General features: G+C 45.6%; 2 protein-coding genes across 8 annotated transcripts in view; both read left to right on the top strand.

The window, feature by feature from the left end:
- Nucleotides 1-10,491, top strand: part of HIPK1 (homeodomain interacting protein kinase 1) — a 60,307-nt gene extending 49,816 nt beyond the window's left edge. For all 7 annotated transcript variants that reach the window (XM_017524249.1, XM_017524248.1, XM_017524246.2 and 4 more), the window contains 5 exons: nucleotides 506-688; nucleotides 1,175-1,381; nucleotides 2,691-2,932; nucleotides 4,523-4,653; nucleotides 5,717-10,491. In XM_017524249.1, coding sequence (XP_017379738.1) covers nucleotides 506-688; nucleotides 1,175-1,381; nucleotides 2,691-2,932; nucleotides 4,523-4,653; nucleotides 5,717-6,205 — 1,252 coding nt within the window. In that variant the 3' untranslated portion in view covers nucleotides 6,206-10,491. The remainder of the gene's footprint in view (nucleotides 1-505; nucleotides 689-1,174; nucleotides 1,382-2,690; nucleotides 2,933-4,522; nucleotides 4,654-5,716) is intronic.
- A 1,530-nt stretch (nucleotides 10,492-12,021) lies between these two features.
- Nucleotides 12,022-15,240, top strand: OLFML3 (olfactomedin like 3). The gene is made up of 3 exons (XM_017524244.2): nucleotides 12,022-12,642; nucleotides 13,337-13,622; nucleotides 13,943-15,240. The coding sequence occupies exons 1-3, from the start codon at nucleotides 12,529-12,531 to the stop codon at nucleotides 14,761-14,763; spliced, it is 1,221 nt and encodes a 406-aa protein (XP_017379733.1). The 5' UTR covers nucleotides 12,022-12,528; the 3' UTR covers nucleotides 14,764-15,240.
- The last annotated feature ends 9,161 nt before the right edge of the window (nucleotides 15,241-24,401 follow it).

Here is a 24,401-nt window from a genome sequence, read left to right as displayed (position 1 = left end):
CCCAGGCTGCTGTGCAATGGTGCGATCTCGGTTTACCCCAACCTCCACCTCCCAGGTTCAGGCGATTCTCCTGGCTCAGCCTCCCGAGTAGCTGGGATTACAGGCATGTGCCATCATCTCGGCTAATTTTGTATTTTTGTAGAGACAGGGTTTCTCCACATTGGTCAGGCTGGTCTCGAACTCCTGACCTCAGGTAATCTGCACATCTCTGCCTCCCAAAGTGCTGGGATCACAGGCGTGAAACCATTTGTAAGTCATCTTTTGAAAAATGTCTTTTCAAATCTTTTGCCCATTATTTGATTGTATTATTAGAATTTTTTCTATAGAGTTGTTTGAGCCTTTTATATATCCTGGTTATTAATCCCTTATCAGATGGTAGGTGTTCAACTTTAAAAAAATAAAATGCATTTTGTGTAATTGCTTTTGATGCTTTTGATGTCTTTTTGGTCCTGATTCTTCAGTGGTTTTGGAATTCACTCTTCTTTCTTTCTTTCTGTTGGTACAGGAATGCCCACTCTCATGGCAACCAGTACAGCACTATCATGCAGCAGCCATCCTTGCTGACTAACCATGTGACATTGGCTACTGCTCAGCCTCTGAATGTTGGTGTTGCCCATGTTGTCAGACAACAACAATCCAGTTCCCTTCCTTCGAAGAAGAATAAGCAGTCAGCTTCAGTCTCTTCCAAGTAAGTCTGTGTTACAGCTGATAGTTAAAACTGTGCCAGTTTGAAAGATACACTGCCTGCTATTTGGAATATTGTATAGATACTTTTGATACAAAGCAACAAGTAGCTGCCAAATTGAGGAAGAGCGAATCATTTCATCTGGGCATGTACACCAGGTATGTCCTGGTTATGATGGTCTTTCTCTCTGCTGCCACTTTGAATCTAGGACATTTTGTGATGTTTTTATTTTACTTTACAGAGTAAAATTTAATCCTGGAATAAAGGGCTTATAAAAGTAAAACTTATTTTGTATTTTGGTGTTCTTGTCCCTGGAAACTCTGGCCAGCATGGTGCTTATTTTCAATGAAACTTATATAGTTAAATGTATTTGGTTAATGATTAAGTAAAAGGGAATCAACAAGTAAATTGGAAAGCAGTCTGGGGAAAAGATGTACAATTTGGAAGGCAACGGACTGAATCACCTTTCCTTGTGAACTTTTTCTGCAGGTCCTCTCTAGATGTTCTGCCTTCCCAAGTCTATTCTCTGGTTGGGAGCAGTCCCCTCCGTACCACATCTTCTTATAATTCCTTAGTCCCTGTCCAAGATCAGCATCAGCCCATCATCATTCCAGATACTCCTAGCCCTCCTGTAAGTGTCATCACTATCCGAAGTGACACTGATGAGGAAGAGGACAACAAATACAAGCCCAGCAGGTAAGATAAGTGAGTGGTTCTTGGCTCTGTTGGTCTTAGACTGTTGGCTTCAGGCAAGTGGGCCCAGTTTTGGCTATGAAAGACTGGTGGGGTGCAGTGGCTTACGCCTGCAATCCCAGCACTTTGGGAGGCCTAGGCCGGCAGATCACCCAAGGTCAGGAGTTTGAGACCAGCCTGGCCAACATGGCAAAACCCCATCTCTACTAAAAATACAAAAATTAGCTGAGTGTGGTGGCACATGCCTGTATCCTAGCTACTCAGGAGGCTGAGGCAGGAGAATCTCTTGAACCTAGGAGGTGGAGGTTGCAGTGAGCTGAGAGCTTGCCACTGCACTCCAGCCTGTGTGACAGAACAAGTCTCCACCCCCCTGACCTTCCAAAAAAAGAAAGGGCTGAAGGAACAAAAGGTATTTTGGAAGCATAGCCTCTGATGGGGCATTTGGTGTTGAGCATACAGAAAAGGGGATGACCTCTTGCTTTTATCTGAGAAGTTAGGATTCACACATGAAAGTAACTTAGGAGACTTTACAGTGTCATATATAAATGAAGTTTAAATTAACTTGAAATATAAAATTAAGAATGAATTTAGAGCCTATTAGTACAAAAGGACCAATTGTAAGATGGTAGAGGCAGCATTACAGGAGGTGTTAGAGGTGTGGACTCTGAGGTCATTCCATCCTGCGTCTAAATCCTGCCTTTACCACTCATCACTTCTTGCATGACCCTGGGCAAGTTCCTCATCTCTCTATTTCTTAAGTTTCCTCATCTGCAAAATGAAGTTAATAGTACCTACTTCATAGGATTGTTGTAAGGATTCAGTGAGATGTATGTAGAGCATGTGAGTAGTGCCTGGTATGTAATAAGCACTCAGAAGTTTACTGCTGCTAGTATTATCATTATTATTACCATCTTTATCATCCTTGTTATCATGAGAGAACCAGAGACGGACCATCTAAGAAACATTGCTTAAAAGGGCTGCTGAAGATGTGCATGGTGGCTCATGCCTGTAATTCTAGCACTTTGAGAGGCCAAAGCGGGAAGATAGAGTCCAAGAATTTGAGACCAGCCTGGGAAACATAGTGAGACCTCATCACTACAAAAAATAAAAACACTTGGGCATGGTGGTACATGCCTGTAGTCCCAGCTACTTGGGAGGCTAAGGTGGGAGGTTAGCTTGAGCCCAGGAGGTTGAGGTTGCAGCAAGCTGTGATCACTCCACTGCACTTTAGCCTGGGTGACAGAACAAGACCCTGTTACATACAAAAAAACCCCACAGCAATTCAATTTTCATGTATTTTTCTTCTCCTCAGCTCTAGCCTGAAGCCAAGGTCTAATGTCATCAGTTATGTCACTGTCAATGATTCTCCAGACTCTGACTCTTCTTTGAGCAGCCCTTACTCCACTGATACCCTGAATGCTCTCCGAGGCAATAGTGGACCCCTTTTGGAGGGGCCTGGCAGAGTTGTGGCAGATGGCACTGGCACCCGCACCATCATTGTGCCTCCACTGAAAACTCAGCTTGGTGACTGCACTGTAGCAACCCAGGCCTCAGGTAAGTATATTTTGCAGTTTCAGTTGAATTCTCCTTTGATGTGTGTTTGCTTAAATATTTTGCTGTAATCCACTTACGTCGGTGGTAGAGACCAGTGGCATAGATATTCTTAAAGAGTCCTTAATTCAGAAATCAGTTTCCTGGAATGTGAAATTATTTTTGGCCATCACTTTATCTTCCTATGTTTAATTTTGCTTGGATTAATATAAAAATGAGATTGTAGTCTCAGCAAAACATTCAATGCTGATGGGAGAAAGCAGACAAGACATGTGATATTGCAAGAAGAATTAGCAGGCAATTAGGTTTGCCATAGATGATTTGAATTTGGCAATTGAGATGTGGACAGGACTTGATAATATTGAAAATGACTACAAAAGTGTTTTTGGAAAACAGTATATATTTTAGATTTTTTTTCTCACCCAGTGTCATATCAGTGATGCTTTTGTTGGTTTGTTACCGACCTAATTACTTCATTTTCTTTGCTCTGTTAGATACTGGACTTAGGCTCCCTAGTTCAGTTACTGTGTTAGTTGGGTAATGGTAGCTGCAGTAACAAATCCTAGATTTTTGTAGCATAACATAGTAGAATTTTACTCCTCTCTTATATAACTTCTTGGTACAAGTGTTCGAAGCCTGAGCATCCAGTCAGAAGGAGAAAGAAACTTTGAAGGAGGCACACACATCTTAACCTCTTTAGCTTGGAAATAAGTGGAAGTAGTGAATACTTCTCACATGGCCCCACCTAGATGCAAGTGAGCCTAGGCAATGTAGTCTTGTCAAGGCAGCTGCTTTTCAGTGACAACTTCATACCAAGGAAGAGAATGGTGAAGTTTAGGTGTCAACATAAAGCTGGGCCATACTTGCATAAATTATGTTTTATTATATAATTATCTTTCTGCCATAGATATAAATAGGATTATAATTTGAGGGTATTGTGTTACGCCTCTGTGTGATTTTTCTTTTTTTTTTTCTTTTTAATAAAAAATTTTTTCTTTTTTTATTCATCACGCCTGCTGTGCCATGTGTGATTCTTAGAAGTAAACAGTTGTCCCATTGCAGACAAGGGAGAGAGCTTCCTGATGCCATGCTACTGAATAGAATTATTAGGACCTCTGTGCGCTCTTGGGTCCAAAGAATACAGACTTATCACATGAGACACTGAATAAATGCTCCAGTTTTCCCAGTGAGCCCAGAAGGAAGCAAAATTTCACATTCAGCTGTCCTGTAATTTCTTAGAATTTGAACACTGCCCAACAAGATAGAATTTTGCCTTCTTTTAAACCCTTTTGATACATTAATATCCTAAGAATTACCAATAGCTTTCCAGCTTCACATTATCATTTCTGGGCTTGTTTAATCCCTTCCTACATAAAATGATAGACTCTTGGAGAGAGGGATGGTGTTTTAGCATATTTGTATTTCCAGTAGTTCCTTGTATATAACAAAAGATGGTAGTTATAATATTTATAATATTTATTCATGTGAACATTTTGAAGATCCTGTGTGGAGATTTGTGCCAAGACAGAAAAGAAATGGGTTATACAGGTTATTTTCTTCCGGTGTAAACTATTAAGCCTGACCCTTTCTTAGGTCACCTGAGCAATAAGACCAAGCCAGTGGCTTCAGTGAGTGGGCAGTCATCTGGATGCTGTATCACCCCCACAGGATACCGAGCTCAACGCGGGGGGACCAGTGCAGCACAGCCACTCAACCTTAGCCAGGTAAGCGCTACAGGCTGCTGCCTTCCGTTTGGGCCCTGCACTGTTGTTACCTTCTGGAGAACCCTGCTTCTGGCTGGATGTTGAATAAAGCCAAATGAAGCCCCTTTTGTGTCAAACAATTTTGTGTTCTGTGGTCTACGTTGTATCTGCATGTGCTATGTCTCTTCGTTCACTCTAAGTGTGTTTGGAATGTACATTCTAGGTTTTCCATCAGACCTCCCTAAGTCTATCCTGGAAGGTTAGAGAAATGTCTGGGATTTAGAAAGAGCCTAGGATGCTTTAACCATTCCTATGATAGGCATATGCTTTGAAACCAAATTCTCTTTGTTTCCCAGGCCATAAATAAGCTTATCCTTACATTATTTACTTGAGTTAAGAGACTGTGAAAAGCTCATTTGCCACAAAAGTCAACTGGTTCTAGGTCCTGCTTGTTTCTGGAGTCTGGGATTTGGGACTTCCCCGCTCTCCAAACACCCTGTGCCCCAACCCACCCTTCTGCTTCTCTGATTACTTGATTCTATTTGTGTTCACTCTTTTCTCAGCTAAAATTCGAGTGCTTCTATGATATTCACCAGTAGTGAGAAGGTGTCAATATGAAGGGATGTGAGAGAGAGAGAGCACATCCAAGTGCAAAGTTTGAGTTAGTGCATGTGTTTTAGGCTCCACATTTCAAGAGGGGTATGAAGAACTTGGAGGAGGAGAACAAAATAAAGCAATGGTAAGAAATAAAGGTTAGGAAAATTCAAATTTACTGACACCAGAATAGGGTGAGTTGAGTCACCAGTTATTAACTTGCAGCAGTGGGGAACCCTACGATCTCTTGATTCTCCCCCTTCCTGTCATAAGCAAACTGCTGTTATCTGAGCTAGATTAGGATCTGTCTTGCTAAGAGGCAGAGGGATGGGTGGTTGACTTCTGACAGCATTCAATGCCAGTCTGGGAGAATTATTTATGTGTTATACCAGTTTGGAAACAGTACAAGTCAGGACCTGAGCTCTTAAGTTGGCCTTTGGTGCCCTGAGCCGGAGTGACCTCAAGATTCCTCACTTCTTTCTTTTTCCAGAACCAGCAGTCATCGGCGGCTCCAACCTCGCAGGAGAGAAGCAGCAACCCAGCCCCCCGCAGGCAGCAGGCATTTGTGGCCCCGCTCTCCCAAGCTCCCTACACCTTTCAGCATGGCAGCCCACTACACTCAACAGGGCACCCACACCTGGCCCCAGCCCCTGCTCACCTTCCAAGCCAGGCTCATCTGTATACTTATGCTGCCCCCACCTCTGCTGCTGCACTGGGCTCTACCAGCTCCATTGCTCATCTTTTCTCCCCCCAGGGCTCCTCAAGGCATGCTGCAGCCTATACCACTCACCCTAGCACTCTGGTGCACCAGGTCCCTGTCAGTGTTGGGCCCAGCCTCCTCACTTCTGCCAGCGTGGCCCCTGCTCAGTACCAACACCAGTTTGCCACCCAGTCTTACATTGGGTCTTCCCGAGGCTCAGCAATTTACACTGGATACCCACTAAGTCCTACCAAGATCAGCCAGTATTCCTACTTATAGTTGGTGAGCAGGAGGGAGGAGGAGTCATGGCTACCTGCTCCTGGCCCTGTGTTCTTAATAATGGGCTATGGTGAGATACTCCTTTACCCTCTTGAAACTTCTTAGCCAGCAACTTGTTCTGCAGGGGCCCACTGAAGCAGAAGGTTTTTCTCTGGGGGAACCTGTCTCAGTGTTGACTGCATTGTTGTAGTCTCCCAAAGTTTGCCCTATTTTTAAATTCTTTATTTTTGTGACAGCAATTTTGGTACTTGGAAGAGTTCAGATGCCCATCTTCTGCAGTTACCAAGGAAGAGAGATTGTTTTGAAGTTACCCTCTGAAAAACATTTTGTCTCTCTGACTTGATTTCTATAAATGCTTTTAAAAACAAGTGAAGCCCCTCTTTATTTCATTTTGTGTTATTGTGATTGCTGGTCAGGAAAAATACTGATAGAAGGACTTGAAATCTGATGAAAAAGAGAAGAAAAATCATTACTGTTTATAAACTCAGACTTACTTGCTTATTTTATTTTAAAAGCAGCTTACACAAGTCTATATTTTTACATATCCTCAAAGTTTCATCTGTTTATTGGACATTTAAACTTACAGAGTTTCAGTTTTATTTTAATGTCATATTATACTTAATGGGCAATTGTTATTTTTGCAAAACTGGTTACGTATTACTCTATGTTACTATTGGGATTCTCTCAGTTGCTCCTGTGTTTGTTATAAAGTAGTGTTTAAAAGGCAGCTCACCATTTGCTGGTAACTTAATGTGAGAGAATCCATACCTACATGAGAGCACCAAGTATTCTTTTTAAATGAAGCACCATGAATTATTTTTAAAATTATTTTTAAAAAGTCTTTCTCTCTCTGATTCAGCTTAATTATTTTTAAATTGAAAAAGCCATTAAGGTGGTTATTATTATATGGTGGTGATGGTTTTATTATATGCAAAATATCTGTCTAAGATACTGGCATTGATGAGCTTTGCCTAAAGATTAGTATGAATTTTCAGTAATACACCTCTGTGTTTTCCTCATCTCTCCCTTCTGTTTTATGTGATTTGTTTGGGGAGAAAGCTAAAAAAATCTGAAACCAGATAAGAACATTTCTTGTGTATAGCTTTTATACTTTAAAGTAGCTTCCTTTGTATGCCAGCAGCAAATTGAATGCTCTCTTATTAAGACTTATATAATAAGTGCATGTAGGAATTGCAAAAAAATATTTTAAAAATTTATTACTGAATTTAAAAATATTTTAGAAGTTTTGTAATGGTGGTGTTTTAATATTTTACATGATTAAATATGTACATATTGATTAGAAAAATATAACAAGCAATTTTTCCTGCTAATCCAAAATGTTATTTGTAATCAAATGTGTAGTGATTACACTTGAATTGTGTACTTAGTGTGTATGTGATCCTCCAGTGTTACCCTGGAGATGGATTGATGTCTCCATTGTATTTAAACCAAAATGAACTGATACTTGTTGGAATGTATGTGAACTAATTGCAATTATATTAGAGCATATTACTGTAGTGCTGATTGAGCAGGGGCATTGCCTGCAAGGAGAGGAGAACCTTGGAATTGTTTTGCACAGGTGTGTCTGGTGAGGAGTTTTTCAGTGTGTGTCTCTTCCTTCCCTTTCTCCCTCCTTCCCTTATTGTAGTGCCTTATATGATAATGTAGTGGTTAATAGAGTTTACAGTGAGCTTGCCTTAGGATGGACCAGCAAGCCCCCGTGGACCCTAAGTTGTTCACTGGGATTTATCAGAACAGGATTAGTAGCTGTGTTGTGTAAATGCATTGTTCTCAGTTTCCCTGCCAACATTGAAAAATAAAAACAGCAGCTTTTCTCCTTTACCACCATCTCTACTCCTTTCTATTTTGGATTCTCAGCTGAGTTCTCGCAGAAGCATTTTCCCCATGTGGCCCTCTCACTGTGCATTGCTACCTTGCTTCTGTGAGAATTCAGGAAGCAGGTGAGAGGAGTCAAGCCAATATTAAATATGCATTCTTTTAAAGTATGTGCAATCACTTTTTGAATGATTTTTTTTCCTTTTCCCATGTGGCAATCTTTCCTGCAAATAGCTGACATTCCTAGTAAAATATTTGCTTATTGAAAAAAACATATAACAGATGTGTTTATACCAAAGAGCCTGTTGTATTGCTTACCATGTCCCCATACTATGAGGAGGAGTTTTGTGGTGCCGCTCGTGACAAGGAACTCACAGAAAGTTTTCTTAGCTGGTGAAGAATATGGAGGAGGAACCAAAGCCTGTTGAGTCATTGAGGCTTTTGAGGTTTCTTTTTTAACAGCTTGTATAGTTTTGGGGCCCTTCAAGCTGTGAAATTGTCCTTGTACTCTCAGCTCCTGCATGGATCTGGGTCAAGTAGAAGGTACTGGGGATGGGGACATTCCTGCCCATAAAGGATTTGGGGAAAGAAGGTTAATCCTAAAATACAGGTGTGTTCCATCTGAATTGAAAATGATATATTTGAGAGATAATTTTAGGACTGATTCTATGTAGATAGAGATGGTGTCAAGGAGGTGCAGGATGGAGATGGGAGATTTCATGGAGCCCGGTCAGCAAGCTCTGTACCAGGCTGAACACCGAGGAGCTGTCAAAGTATTTGGAGTTTCTTCATTGTAAGGAGTAAGGGCTTCCAAGATGGGGCAGGTAGTCAGTACAGCCTACCAGGAACATGTTGTGTTTTCTTTATTTTTAAAAATCACTATACTGAGTTGTGTTTTCAGCACTGTATTGGTCAAGATAGTCAAGCAGTTTGTATAATTTCTGTCACTAGTGTCGTACAGTTTTCTGGTCAACATGTGTGATCTTTGTGTCTCCTTTTTGCCAAGCACATTTTGATTTTATTGTTTGAACACAGGTCTAGTTTCTAAAGGACAAATTTTTTGTTCCTATCTTTTTTCTATAAGGGACAAGATTTGTTGTTTTTGTAAGAAATGAGACGCAGGAAACAAAACCCCATTCCTGCACCCCAGTCCAATAAGCAGATACCACTTAGGAGTCCAGACTCCACAGAAAAAGATAATACCAAGAGCTTGTGTTGTTAATCATCTGACTAGCAGTGTGTGGCTTTAAAAACTTTAGAGATTTTTCAGTCTTTAGTCTGCAAACTGGCATTTCTGATTTTCCAACATAAAAATCCACCTGTGTCTGCCGAATGTGTATGTGCTCAACGTGGCTTTTAGATTCTGTCCCTGGGGCTTAACATTGTTGGCCCTGACAGGAATGAGGGAAGCCTGGTGAATTTAATGAGCAGCTGGTCTGGGTCACAGTGACCTGACCTCAAACCAGCTTAAGGCTTTAAGTCCTCTTCAGAACTTGCGTTTCGAGCTTCTCCCCTTCCAGGTCAGAGAGGAAGGGTGGAAGGGTTCAATGTAGCCACTCTGGGCTCATAGGGACACTTGGTCACTCCAGAGTTTTTTAGCTCCCAGGAGGTGATACTGTTTTCAGTGCTCAGCTGAAATAACCCCAGGAATATGAACTCCATTTCAAACAGTCTGGCCATTTGGAGCCTGTTTTTGTGATTGCTCATCCATTGTCCTCCACTAGAGGGGCTAAGATCGACTGCCCTTAGCCAGGCAAGCACAGTGAAGTGTGTTTTATTCAGCATTATTATGGAAACATTTGCTAGTTGAGATGGTTTGTTTTAGGATAGGAAATGAAATTGCCTCTCAGTGACAGGAGTGGCCCGAGCCTGCTTCCTATTTTGATTTTTTTTTTAACTGATAGATGGTGCAGCATGTCTACATGGTTGTTTGTTGCTAAACTTTATATAATGTGTGGTTTCAATTCAGCTTGAAAAAATAATCTCACTACATGTAGCAGTACATTTTATGTACATTATATGTAATGTTAGTATTTCTGCTTTGAATCCTTGATATTGCAATGGAATTCCTACTTTATTAAATGTATTTGATATGCTAGTTATTGTGTGCGATTTAAACCTTTTTTGCTTTCTCCTTTTTTTTTTGGTTGTGCGCTTTCTTTTACAACAAGCCTCTAGAAACAGATAGTTTCTGAGAATTACTGAGCTATGTTTGTAATGCAGATGTACTTAGGGAGTATGTAAAATAATCATTTTAACAAAAGAAATAGATATTTAAAATTTAATACTAACTATGGGAAAAGGGTCCATTGTGTAAAACATAGTTTATCTTTGGATTCAATGTTTGTCTTTGGTTTTACAAAGTAGCTTGTATTTTCAGTATTTTCTACATAATATGGTAAAATGTAGAGCAATTGCAATGCATCAATAAAATGCGTAAATTTTCTGAATCACGTGGCTGTTTTTGACTTCTCTTATGGGATACAAAGGGGATCAACAAATGACATCTTTGAAGTAGCTAAACATACTATATTTGAACATCAATAGAGTACTAGAGACAATTTCATTCTTCATACAAATCTCCATACTGGAAATGAATAAGGTTTGGTAGGGAATACTTCCCAAGAATGCAGTGGTGTCCAGGGCCCTTACTTAACATCATCTGGATCTGACCCTTTCAAAGAAGTAGAAGACTTCTGAGACAGGCTAATTAAGCTTTGCATCCTAACGTGTTTTGCCAAATAACAGTAGCAGAATGAAATGTGGTGACTTCCTGAGTCACCACAGGAAGATGGTATTTTTTCCCCTCCTTTCAAGCTGCACTGTTAGAGTCATGGTCCTTTTTAGAGAAGGAACCTCTCTGATCAGATTCTTTTGATTCTAAAGTGAGTAGAATTTCTCCCGATAAAGAAATAGGGATTTGTCTGAATTAATGACTGGACATCTCTGAGTAAATGCTTTATTTAATTTTTGTGTGTGTGTGTGTGTGACAGAGTCTTGCTCTGTTGCCAGGCGCCAGGCTGGAGTGCAGTGGTGCAATCTTGGCTCACTGCAACCTCCACTTCCTGGTTCAAGCAATTCTCCTGCCTCAGCCTCCCAAGTAGCTGGGACCACAGGCGCACACCACCATGCCCTGCTAATTTTTGTATTTTTTAGTAGAGGCGGGGTTTCACTATGGTCTCGATCTCTTGACCTCATGATCTGCCCGCCTTGGCCTCCCAAAGTGCTGGGATTACAGGCTTGAGCCACTGTGCCTGGCCTTACTTAATCTTTTTTTGGCCTGTGTATCAGGCCAAGTCTGGCTTATGGTGGCCATTAATTCATTTTGTGCTCCTGCTGCCTTAGTTGGAATATAGAAGTGAGAAACACTCAGAAATACCCTTTTGGGCCACAACCAAGAGAGATAACCACTGTCTTTTCTCCCAGTAGCAGCGAGGTCAGAATACATTTATTTTGATTTAGATTGCAACATATATGTACATACACACACATACACACACACACACACACACACATTTCAGATTCACCCCCTTCCCCGTAAGTGAATGTATAATAAATTAATGTGAACTCACTGAACACTGCTCGGTTTTGGTGAGAGAATATACCTGGCCTCTTTCAAGCAAAGGAAAGCCATGTAAAACAGTGCTGCTGTCAGCCTTACTTCCAGACAATCAGTTAATTTACTACGTCTCAATGACCTGTTTTTTTTTTAACCTGTTATATTTTCTTCCTTGGGCTAAATCAGATATTCGCATAGCCCCCAAAGTAGTAATTGGATAGTCTGGGGGGGCGGGAAATCTGCATTTTAGTTGTGAAAAACCCTGTATTGGCTTGCTTTGTGGAAAATTTTCCTCATGGGGTGAAGTCTAAGCCTTAGTTTCTGTATTAATCATGAGAGATGACACTAGGTGCTTAGCACAAGGTGGCGCCAATGAGCTTTAGAAGAAGTTGGGCTTGACCACTTGGGCCTTTTTTTTCCTGCTTCCTCCCCTCAATCTCACCTCCCTGGCTTCCAGCTTCTACTGAACAAGGCAGAAAATCCACTCTATTATTGCAGAGAAAGGGAAGGATTAACGAAAGATCTTAGTTTCTTAAGACGTCAGCACTGGTGAAACTCTCCTAAAACAGGAATGGCATTTGCCGAATTTTCTCTGGGGTCTCTGCTTCCTGCAGCTAGCTTCCCTGCTTGACTGCTCAGAAGGCCTCTGCCTTGGGGTTTCCATCTCTTTCCCTTCCAGGGGAGCCTTACAGCCTAGGCTGGAGGTGGTTAAGGATTCTGGCTGCTGTGCAATGGGGCCATCTGTGTTTGATCAATCCTGGCGGGAAGGAGGGGGTGGGGGTTGTAAAGAGACTGAAAGCATTCCAGAGTAGTGAGAGAGATCCAGAGATCAGGAGAGAAGGCCCCGCCCCCACCCCGCCTCCAAAGCTAACCCTCTGGCTTGAGGGGAAGAGACTGGCTGCACGTTCCTTCCACTCTCGGAGCTGCCATGGGGCCCAGCACCCCTCTCCTCATCTTGTTCCTTTTGTCATGGTCGGGACCCCTTCAAGGACAGCAGCACCACCTTGTGGAGTACATGGAACGCCGACTAGCTGCTTTAGAGGTGAGGGGCTCCTTTCTCTTCTAGCATAGCCTAGAAGGATTCCAGGTCTATTGGTTCAACCAGTTTGTTAGGGATCTGGGGATAACAAGATAGGCCTCTGCAAGAGCCTACAGAAAATTCTCTGTTAATAAGAGGACCTTCAGAGTAACAAGCCCTCCTCTTTTCCCACATAGAACAATTCCAAAGCAAATAGACTTTTGCCTTTTGCCTCTGGGATTAGATAGAATAAGGGGACACAGTGGAAACGAGAGCCAAGATTGTGGAGCTACATCTCTGGAGGAGTGATGATTCTGTTGAAGTTGGAGGTTCCCAGAGAATCTGCAACTTCCTGTCTTTAACAGGTTGAGATCTGTAGCATTTTAATTCCCCAGAGAAGAATTGCTAAGGGAGCAGAGACCTCTTCCCATCTTCATGCACTTAGACCTGCCTAGAGGCTCAGATGACTCTGGCACTGCTCACAGAGAACACGGGCTGGAGGACATGGAGTCAGGGTAGGGGCCTAGGTGGTTCTCAGCTAGGCTCTTTGCACGTTTAGCACCTCTGCACATCTGGTTTCCTTTCCTGCAGGAGTAGAAGGGGATATTGAAGCCTGGCGGAGTTTGTTCTTTTTCCCATTCCTGGCTCCCGGGTTGGGCCTCTCCCTGCCTGGGAGTTGTAACCCTATAGCCTCCCTCCTGATCCCCCATCCCTTCAGGAACGGCTGGCCCAGTGCCAGGACCAGAGTAGTCGGCATGCTGCTGAGCTGCGGGACTTCAAGAACAAGATGCTGCCACTGCTGGAGGTGGCAGAGAAGGAGCGGGAGGCGCTCAGAACTGAGGCTGACACCATCTCCGGGAGAGTGGACCGTCTGGAGCGGGAGGTGGACTATCTGGAGACCCAGAGCCCAGCTCTGCCCTGTGTAGAGCTTGATGAGAAGGTGACTGGAGGCCCTGGGACAAAAGGCAAGGGAAGAAGAAATGAGAAGTACGATATGGTGACAGGTAGGTGATCCGAAAGCAGGCCCTAACTCTCTCAGAACTGATCTTCCTTCCTTCTTACTCTTTTTTTCTGTTTGGCCCAGTCCACTGTGGCTCTGTCTTCTGGAATCTGTTTCAGAGAAACCTCTGTAATGCCAGGTCTATTAAGGAGAGTTCTGGGGACCCAGGCCCCTGTGGTACCCGCTTTTCTCAATTTTCCCTAAGACTGGAGGCATCCTCTGGGCAAATGCTCACTATTCCCCAGATCGCCCACCCTGGGGGAGTTCCTGCTGTAGGCATCTAATTCTTGCCTCTATTTCCTTTCCCTGTGCTTTTCTCATCAGACTGTGGCTACACAATCTCTCAAGTGAGATCAATGAAGATTCTGAAGCGATTTGGTGGCCCAGCTGGTCTATGGACCAAGGATCCACTGGGGCAAACAGAGAAGATCTATGTGTTAGATGGGACACAGAATGACACAGCCTTTGTCTTTCCAAGGCTGCGTGACTTCACCCTTGCCATGGCTGCCCGGAAAGCTTCCCGAGTCCGGGTGCCCTTCCCCTGGGTAGGCACAGGGCAGCTGGTATATGGTGGCTTTCTTTATTTTGCCCGGAGGCCTCCTGGAGGACCTGGTGGGGGTGGTGAGACGGAGAACACTTTGCAGCTCATCAAATTCCACCTGGCAAACCGAACAGTGGTGGACAGCTCCGTATTCCCAGCGGAGGGGTTGATCCCCCCGTACGGCCTGACAGCAGACACCTACATTGACCTGGCAGCTGATGAGGAAGGCCTTTGGGCTGTCTATGCCACCCGGGAGGATGACAGGCACTTGTGTCTGGCCAAGTTAGATCCACAGACACTGGACACAGAGCAGCAATGGGACACACCATGTCCCAGAGAGAATGCTGAGGCTGCCTTTGTCATCTGTGGGACCCTATACGTCGTCTATAACACCCGTCCTGCCAGTCGGGCCCGCATCCAGTGCTCCTTTGATGCCAGTGGCACCCTGACCCCTGAACGGGCAGCACTCCCTTATTTTCCCCGCAGATATGGTGCTCATGCCAGCCTCCGCTATAACCCCCGCGAACGCCAGCTCTATGCCTGGGATGATGGCTACCAGATTGTCTATAAGCTGGAGATGAGGAAGAAAGAGGAGGAGGTTTGAGGAGCTAGCCGTGTTTTTTTGCATCTTTCTCCCATACATTTATATTATATCCCCACTAAATTTCCTGTTCCTCATTCTTCAAATGTGGGCCAGTTGTGGCTCAACTCCCCTCTATTTTTACCAATGGCAATCAAATTCTTACAGCTCATTTGTTTCATACAGAACTCCAGACCCCGAGTAACCCTTTTAGCCCTAAAAGAGTCAAAAGCCTCAACGTTCACTCCTGTTCTCCTGGCCCATGTCAAGAAATTTCAGGCTAAGGGTGACCCAGACCCAGAGTGCTGACCTTGTATAGGGCAGGGCCCAGGGAGCAGGCAGCAGTGTTCTTGCCCTCAGAGGGACTTGGGGAGAGAGGGCTAGGAGATGTCCAGCTCTGCCCTCTCTTCCTCGCTCCTCCCTTCAGTGTCCTGAGGAACAGGACTCTCTCCACATTATTTTGTATTGCAACATTTTGCATTAAAAGGAAAATCCACTACTCCTCTCCTGTGTTTGTTTAGGGTAGCCCTCAGATCAAATTTCCCCGTGACCGTCCATTTTCTCCCTCCCAACCCATCCCCGCTCCTTGAGCCATGTTAAGGACTTGGAGGGGCTCCCTTTGCTGAGGACGAGTTTACTGTGAGGCGCCTGGGGGAAGCGGCAGAATCCCGCCACTTTAGGAGGCTGGACAAAAAGCCTCCGTCCACACCCACCGCCATCCACAGCAGCCAATCCACGGCAGCCACCCCAGAACCTCAGTGACACCGTGCCTCTGGCTGTGAGACACTGGGGCCCAGGGCAGAGCTTCCAGTTCCAATTCTCAGAGGATTTTGAACTAGAAAATGGATGTTAGCCGCATTGCAGTCTACTGCAGAAACCAGAGCCCTGATGCCTGTGTTTTGAGTAAGAACTGAAGTCTCCCCTGTAAAGTGAACTCTGCCCCGCACCGCAGACTCCACTCCCACCTCCAGCATAGCGCTCCTGCAGGGCCGGGTTGCACAATTGTTCTTGGTCTGAACCGCTCTGATTTTCCTGCTGCCACAGCGTCTGCGGTTTGGGCAGGGAGGAGGGGCAATGGCCGTGTCCCAGATGTTGGCCTTACCGGGTCCGCAGCCTTTGCCTGCCTTCCTCTTCTCCACCCTCATCACCCGCACTTACCCACTCCAGCCCTGAACCTGGCCGAAGCCTGTCGGGACTCCTGGAAACTTAACCCTCTCTGGCTCACACCCTGGCCTCTGGCGTTGGATTGCAGAGGGCAATCTGGGGAAGGGAGAAGGGAGAGGAGGAGGAAGGCTCCAGGCTTTGGACTCCAGGCTCCAGGAATCTGCTGATTGCTGCACCAGGCCCCCACCCCAGCGTCACCCTCACTGCTGCGAGCTCAGCGCGCAGGAGCAAGGCTGGCTGATGGGCAGGATCCACTGCTTTCATAAGGAGTCGACCCCAGGCAGCCCTGGGGTCCTCTTGGTTATTTGCCTTAGCCAAGTGCGGGGGAGGGGCGCAGTCTTCTTCCCAAAGCGCAGCCCTCCTTCCCGCCCCAGGTGGGGTGGCTCCGCCAAGGGCCTGTGAGCCTCCCTTTGTCTTCTTTTCTCCTCTCCTTAGGCAGAGCTGCTCCAGACGTAGGTTGAGGAGGAACGGGAAAGACAGACAGTGAAGCACCTCACAAAGGCCCTATTGTAGGGAGCCCGGGGTGGGCAGGGGCTCTCTCCCATTCAATTCTCTCCTAATGTGGGGCTGGCAACAGTAATCACCACCTGTCAGCCCACAGAGGGCTCTGCCCACGGAACAGCTGGCTGCCACGCAGTGGTGCACAGGGAGGGTTGCGGGGGGAAGGGTGTTCTCAGCGCAGGCCTGGAGAGTGGGGTCTGGGCCACAGGGCTGGCAGCACAGCGCGGGGACTGTAGGTGCCCCGTGTGGAAAGGGAGCTTGTCTGCTCCCTGGCGTGACTGTGTGTGAGGGGGTTGTGGGTGCCCGTGTGTGGCAGAGGTACTTGTCTGCCCCCTGGTGTGACTGTGTGTATGTGTGTGTGTGGGGGGAGGGGGAGTGGGCGCCCGTGTGGGGCAGAGGTGCTTGTCTTCTCCCTAGTGTGACTGTGTGTGTGTGTGTGTGTGTGTGCCCACATGTGGCAGAGGAGCTTGTCTGCTTGCTTGTGTGTGTGTGTGTGTGTGTGTGTGTGTGTGTGTGTATGATGGGAGGCTGTAGGGTCGGGCCGTGTCTCTGGAGTTACCTTGTTCGAGCACCAAACCCCAGGAGCGGCTCTGATGCCCTTGATGAGAGCATAACCTGAGACTCCGTGTGTATAAATGACGTCAAGGAACGTGTATTTGAAGTACATGTGGAACAGCTTGTCACTTCTATGAAAATCAGGTTCTTCCGCGTCACGCGCGCGTGCTTGTCTTTGTGGCATCTATCTTTGCCTGATTCCTCCATGAGAAAGAAAAAAAAGCATCCTTTTTTTTTTAGGCTTAAATTTTCTCTGGAAAGTTCACTCGGGCTTTTCTGAAAGGGCAGCAGCCTCTGGGGCCCTCTCGTTTATTACTTTCCTCTTCTTTCTTTTTGGCTCCTGCGCAATAGCGCTATTTTGGAAGCATTTTGGAAGGTGAGTAGAACCGTGTGGGCGGATCCAGTGAACTGTCCAAATTCATTAAACTGAATGATCCGCTGCTCCAGGAGACAGCCCCGGTAGCTAAATCCTATCATCCACAGGTAGCCTCATCACCCACCTCACACCCTCCACAACCCATCACTTGGCAGAAATAGGTTATGACCTCTGATTTGGTTGAACAAAAGACGGTGGAAGGCAAAGGGCCTAATAGAGGAGAGAGGGGTTAAAAGTCCATAGAGAAGTCCCACATCTGCCCCGATGCCTGGCCCTGAGACAGTAAACATTCAGGGCTGGGGATGTCGGAGGGGCACCAAGAACCAGGACGGGCTGCTGCAGCAGAGGTCCAGATGTGGCTTCTCCATCACGAGGCCGTGTGGACAGGGCTCCCCTCTCTGCCACACTGGGCCTCGGGGTTTCCTGCTTTACCTCCTAAGCTCCCCTCTTTGTTCTTAATATCCTCTCTTCTCCGATGCTGGTCTTAGCATCTGCCTGCCAGAGAATCCAAAGTGTTCGTCTTGTTCATTTTAATCAAGAAGTTGGGCCAATGCTGTGAGCGCTCTGGACGGTGGAGAGGGAGAGGGCAGAGATACACAGGATGAAGTTGTTGATTCAGCTGTCAGCATTTCCTCTGGGGTGGGCTGTGAGCTAAACAGAAAGCAAGCCCTTTCCCTCCTTTTCCTCCTCCTCCAGTCTCAGATTTTCTGGGCCTCTTCTCATCTCTCCTTGAACAGGCACCCCTTCCCTGAGGCTCCTGGGGGCACACCTTCCCACCGCTCCCCACTCCTCTAGCTGGTTTAGAGGGAAGCATGGCCATTTTGAGAGCTGCTGAGACTGTCCTGGTATTTCTCAGGGCCTTCAGGATGAGTCTCTTCAGGGCCTGCTGCCCAGCCTCTCTGTGTCTCCCTTTGCTGTGTGGCCTCTGGTCCATGAGAACTTTCCTATTTCTCTGGCTGGAGAGCAGGGACTGTCCTGCAGCTTCGATCCTGTTGGCAGCTGTGGCCTCTGCAGGCCCGGTTGCCCCCACAGCCCGGCCGATGAGCTTCCTTTGCCTGGTCTTTAATTTCTTCTCTTGCAATGCAGACCTTAAAAAATTAAATCTTTATTTCTGGATTTAACAACTCCACAGAATTATAAATGTGGAAGCTAATGTATTACTTTAAAGGGCAGAGTGAGAAAGTAAAAATGCAAAACTCTCAGCACTGTCTCCCCAGAACTTGGGTTCTGACCACACCTATAGCTGACACCTCTCCAGGATACTCTGGCATGACCTCTGGGGGTCCACCCAGCTCACATTCCCTCTTCTCTGAGATGAGATACCCTTACTTCCTGGCCATTGCTGTGTGACCAGAGGGAAACACATCAGACTCCCTCCTAGAGAGTTAGAATTGCAGGTCAGAGATGTTAGATCTTAGGAAGTGTTTGGAGGCATCTTTGCCCTGCTACCCAGAGGCAGTGAAAGCCCAATTGGAGGAAAAAGGACGAGGGAGACCCTAGGGAGAAGCTGAGGTGGGAGGGAGGAAGCAGCTGACCCGGGCTTATGTTACCCCCACCCTGTCCCCGGCCATCAGTCCTGAGGTCACGGCACAGTTTCTGGCTCTTGGGGTCTGCAAAGTGCCTGTTAATATGAGTGGGTTTCTGTTTCCAAAAGCCCAAAGACGGCTCCTCATCTTTACCTGCCCCCCCAAAACATCCCCTATCCCCTGGACTGCTAGGCAAATGGCCTTGGCCCCATAGTCAGGGATGTCCAATCTTTTGACTTCCATGGGCCACATTGGAAGAAGAATTGTCTTGGGCCACACATAAAATACACTAAGTATAGCTGATGAGCTAAAAAAAAAAAAAAATCATGAAAAAATTCATGATGTGCTAAGAAAGTTTACAAATTTGTGTCGGGCTGCATTCAAAGCCATCCTGGGCCACATGTGGCCCACAGGCCAGTGGTTGGACAAGCTTGCTGTATTCTTCCCTGCACATGACCCAGAGGACTCAGTAGAGTAATAAAAGAATTTCCCCCAAACCTGGCCCAAGTCATTCTCCCAAGGCTCTCTCAAGTCACGGCTCCTCCACCACACCTTCCAGACGACCTAGCCAGTTCCACATTCCCTTTCTGTTCATCCATGGTCTACCGTCTTCCCCCGTCAGAGCCTGTAGGACAGTATTCTCAGAGGCAAACTTACATATTAGAAAGAGCATAAACCTTGGGGTCAGAGCCCCTGGGATCACAGTCTTGCTCTGCCACTTACCAAAGCTACTTAAGGCCTCATCTGTAAAATAATATCTACCCAATGGACTGTTGCTGTGAGGATTATGGATGAAATACGCAGATTCTTTAGTAGTGCGCACAGTGTGTGGTAGCTCTGAAACCTCACTTCCTTGGAGAGGATTTTCTGGCCCTTTCTACTCCCACCCACCCAGGCCAGGCTCCTTTGCTATGGGCCCCTGTTCACCCCGGGCATAGCCCTCTTGGAGCCTGCGCTGTGCTGTTTGCTCGTGTTTGTGTCCCCAGGGCTTAACACAGAGACTGACTCGTAACTATCTGCTGAATGTATAAAGCTGTATGTATTCATGCTCCTCCATCAGACTGTGAACCCTTGGAAACCTGGGCGTGTTTGTCTCCTAACTCAGGACTGAGCTTGAGAGTGGCACATTGCCAGCAAGCAGTACATGTTCTTGGTGGCATTTTTTAAGTAAGTTGGTATATTAGTCTGTTCTCACACTGCGAATGAAGACATACCTGAGACTAGGTCATTTATAAAGGAAAGAGGACTGGGCATGGTGGTTCATGCCTCGAATTCCAGAACTTTTGGAGGCCAAGATGGGCAGCTCATGAGGTCAGGAGTTTGAGACCAGCTTGACTAAATGGTGAAACCCTGTCTCTACTAAAAATACAAAAATTAGCTGGGCATGGTGGCACATGCCTGTAATCCCAGCTACTTGGGAGGCTGAGGCAGGAGAATCTCTAGAACCTGGGAGGCAGAGGTTGCAGTGAGCCAAGACTGTGCCACTGCACTCCAGCCTGGGGAACACAGCAGATTCTGTATCAAAAAAAAAAAAAAAAAAGGAAAGAGGTTTAATTGACTCACAGTTCTGCATGACTGCAGAGGCTTTGCAATCATGGCAGAAGAGCAAGAGACATCTTACATAGAGGCAGGCAAGAAGCTTGTGCAGGGGAACTGCCATTTATCAAACCATCAGATCTCATGAGACTTATTCATTACCACAAGAACAGTATGGGGGAAATCATGCCCCTGATTCATTTATCTCCACCTGGCCCCACCCTTGACACGTGGGGATTATTACAGTTCAAGGTGAGATTTGGGTGGGGACACAGCCAACACACACCATTTGGACAAAGACAAGCTACAGATAAAAACTGAAAACAGTCACCTTTCAATTGCAGAAGGTATTGGTCTTCACACACGATTCCAGTTCCAACATCTAAGGGGAGACTCAAGCTAGGCCAGCACCTTTATGCCCAGAGGCCACAGGGCATAATAAAACTGCAGGAGGTAGCGGAAGACCTAGGGGTTCAGCGCCTTGTTCATAGCAAGGGTCCTGGAGTAGCTGAACCTGTGTTCTCGCCCCAGCCTGGCCACTTGCCAGAGTGTGATGTGGTGCAAGTTACCCTACCTCTGTGAGCCTGATTTCTTCATCTACGAAATAGAGATAATAGTACTCACTTCACAGATTGCTATGAGCATTAAATGAAATAATCTCTATAAAGCACTGAGCCTAATATCTGGCACACAGTAGGTGCTCAATATAGATTATGATTATTGTTGTTACTGATGTCATCATCATTGCATAAGTCTTTTCAGTTAGCAGAGTGGTCTCATATAGTTTCTTTCCTTTGATCTGCACAGTAATCCTATGAGATAAGCAGGTGTCAGAAACCTGAGGATACAGAGATGAAATGATTCATCTAAGGCCACACAGCTGATAAGTATGGGAGCCAGAGCCTATGCCACAGAGGCCCTGTGAAGGAGAGAGCTCTAAACTCAAGGTGCCTTCAAATCCTTGTTCTGCCACTTGCTAGCGTAATCCTGTGCAAATATGCCCTAGCTCAGAGACTTGTGAGGAGTGGGTGAGCCAGTCTATGAGTCCGTTCTTACGCTGCTATAAAGAACTACTTGAAACTGGGCGATTTGTGAAGAAAAGAGGCTCAGTGACAGTTCCCCAGGCTGTACAGGAAGCATGGCTAGGAGGCCTCCAGAAACTTACAATCATGGCGGAAGAGTGAAGGTCAGACAGCAAGTCTCACTTGGCTAGCAAGAGGAAGAGAGCCAAGGGGGAAGCGCGACACACTTTTAAACACTGAGATCTCATGAGAACTCACTTTCACAAGAACAGCAAGGAGGAACTCTGTCCCCATGTCCAGTCACTCCCACCAGATCTTTCCCCAGCACTGGGGGTTACAATTCAACATATTTGGGGAGAGACCAGAGCCAAGCCATATCAGCTAGCGTTTATAAAATGTCTAGCAAAGCATCTAGAAGAATAGATGTTCAATGAATTCATTCCTAGGCCCTGACTCTTGCTATTATTTTAGGGGGGGTGGGGGACAGGTTCTCATTCTGTCATCCAGGCTGGATGAGATCTCAGGTCACTACAATCCCTGCTTCCCAGGCTCAAGCGATCCTCTTACTTTAGTTGGGACCACAGGCGCGTGCCACCACACCTGGCTAATCTGATTCTTGCTGTCTTGATATGGAAGAGGATGCCATTGATCGCCTCTGCTTGGCATTATAAACCATTTGTCCTGACCCAGTGGCTCTTCCACTCCTTCCTCCTCCATTTGTACACTGTTGTGTAGGAAGACATGGCACTTGTTTCCCACCACAGAGCTCTCAGTGTTATCAGTAACAGTGGGGCTGACAGGTGCCTGCACCAGCCATGAGGGAAGAAAGTAAGGCGCACCAAAACAGATTCCTTTTCTCTGTGCCTGGATCACCTCTGCCAGCAATGGGTATGTGTGTGTGTGTGTGTGTGTGTGTGTGTGTGTGTGTGTGTGCGTGTCTGAGAGAGAGAGAGAGAGACAGACAGAGAGACAGTGCTCCCAAGCTGCATTTTTCCTTTGATCACATTTTCTCTCCAAGATATTTTAGTTGTTCAGCCTGTGTCCCTAGAATTCATCATTATTAACTTTTTGGACTTACCTTGCTGTCGATTTTGACAGATCCTTCGGTGACATTTTGGTGCACTTCATCTTATGGATATTTATTACTGTCCAATTGTACATAATTTTGGTTTTGTAGTTGATGTATTTTGTGTTCCAGACCTGTATATCCATGCAGTTGTCAAATGCATGAGCTATTCTCTATCTATTCTGATTGTCCTTTTTGGGAAAGGAAGATAGAGCATGGATGGGAGTAAGATGACCTTTTTGTTTCTATGTAATTTGTCCCCATGGTGAGTTTCCTGGCTCTGCTCCTCATTGACCGTGTGAGGGGTGGGTGAACTAGTGTATTAGTCTGTTCGATTAGCATTGAACAAGATGCTAACCCCTCTGTGCCGCGGTCTGATCATTTGCAAAACAGGATTATATTATCTGGGTTATCATCACCTAGGGTCATTGCGGTTCAAGCCCTAATGAATAATGCATTCAGAACTTTTAGGAAGGACTCTTAGGAATCATGTGCTTTGGCTTCCTCTTCTTACAGTGGGAGGAACTGAAGTTCAGAGCAGCTTTTGAGGGCAGGGATCATGCCTTATCCATCTTTCTATCCCCAGGATCCAGACACAGTCAAGTGCATACTGGGTGTCCAACAAATATTTTGTAAATGAGTTGAGTGACTAGCTCCCAGTGACATCTGTGATTTAGCCCCCCTTGATTACTGAGAGTGATTATCCACATCAGTCACTATACTGTGCGTCCTGCCAGGGTGCCTTCAGAACAAATTATGCTATGTAGAAGGTGGTTGTTGTGCTTTTCTACTTAGGGTTTCTGCGCTCTCCTCCCTCACTGTCAGCTGTCAATTCTCCCTGGAGCCACTGGATCCACTGTGAGGAATCTCTGTCACTGTTTCGAATGGGCTGTCCACTCTAGTCTAGGGTAGAATAGGAGTAAAAGCGCTTTGAAAGATTTAAAGGTTGGCGCACATAACAGTTACCTTTATTGCAGTCACAAGGATTATGGCAGAGTAGCCCACAGACTAGAAGCATTGGCTATTTTAAGCTGGGAGAGGGCTCACAGTCATCTGGTCTGATCCCCTTAAGTGATGCAACTATGTCCTAACTCATGCCCCTGTCCAGTTCCTTCTATGCATGGTGTTAGTTTACTCAGTGACTTGTGAAGCAGGCGCATGTTTTATGCTGGTAATGGTTGAGAAAGCCACGGCTCTACCCCTTGGAATTTCTATCCAATGATCTAGATTCTTAAGCAATTTTCCTGCCAGCATAGAGGACGTAAACATACATAGATGCGAGTTTATCCTCTGATTGCTAATTATGACCTAGAAAATTCCCTCCTTTTCTCCTCTGTGTTCTTTCTAGCTCTTTTTAATCCTGATTGAGGTAAAATATTTTTTATGGCCATTTATTACTTAGACATCTAGGGGAAACTCTAAAAATGTAAACTGAAAACACTGAAGGATAATTAAGTAGGTGAGGGGTGACAGAAATGGTAATTGTATCACTGGGTTTCAAATTGAGATAGGAGTAATTCCATTTAAACCAAACTTCGATATTCACTCGAAAGCCTGTGGATTTCAGATTTATTAGCCATAACTTGTGATTTATGTCCTGTGGGTTTTTAATGAGGGCAAATGTTCTTATTGATTCATGGTCTGGAAAGGATCTGGCTGGCTTACTCTCTCTCTGAAGGCCATGTAGTTGAAGGTCATGGAGCAGAGGTCCATGGTTCAAGTTGCAGCTCAGCTGTTTTCTGCTTGTGTGATCTCAGTTTCCTCATCTGCAAGATAGCAATGATATTAATATCTCCCTCACGGGATGGTGTGATGACTAAATAAGATGATGTATGTGAATGTGGTTTGTAAATCACAAGGTACCCAAATGCCAGCTGCTCTCATTATTGATTTAATACCTAGCATTGAGTGTCTAG

Source organism: Cebus imitator, unplaced genomic scaffold (genome assembly GCF_001604975.1).
Source record: "Cebus imitator isolate Cc_AM_T3 unplaced genomic scaffold, Cebus_imitator-1.0 Scaffold32, whole genome shotgun sequence".
Taxonomy (NCBI): domain Eukaryota; kingdom Metazoa; phylum Chordata; class Mammalia; order Primates; family Cebidae; genus Cebus; species Cebus imitator.
This window is presented reverse-complemented; position numbering and strand designations above follow the sequence as displayed.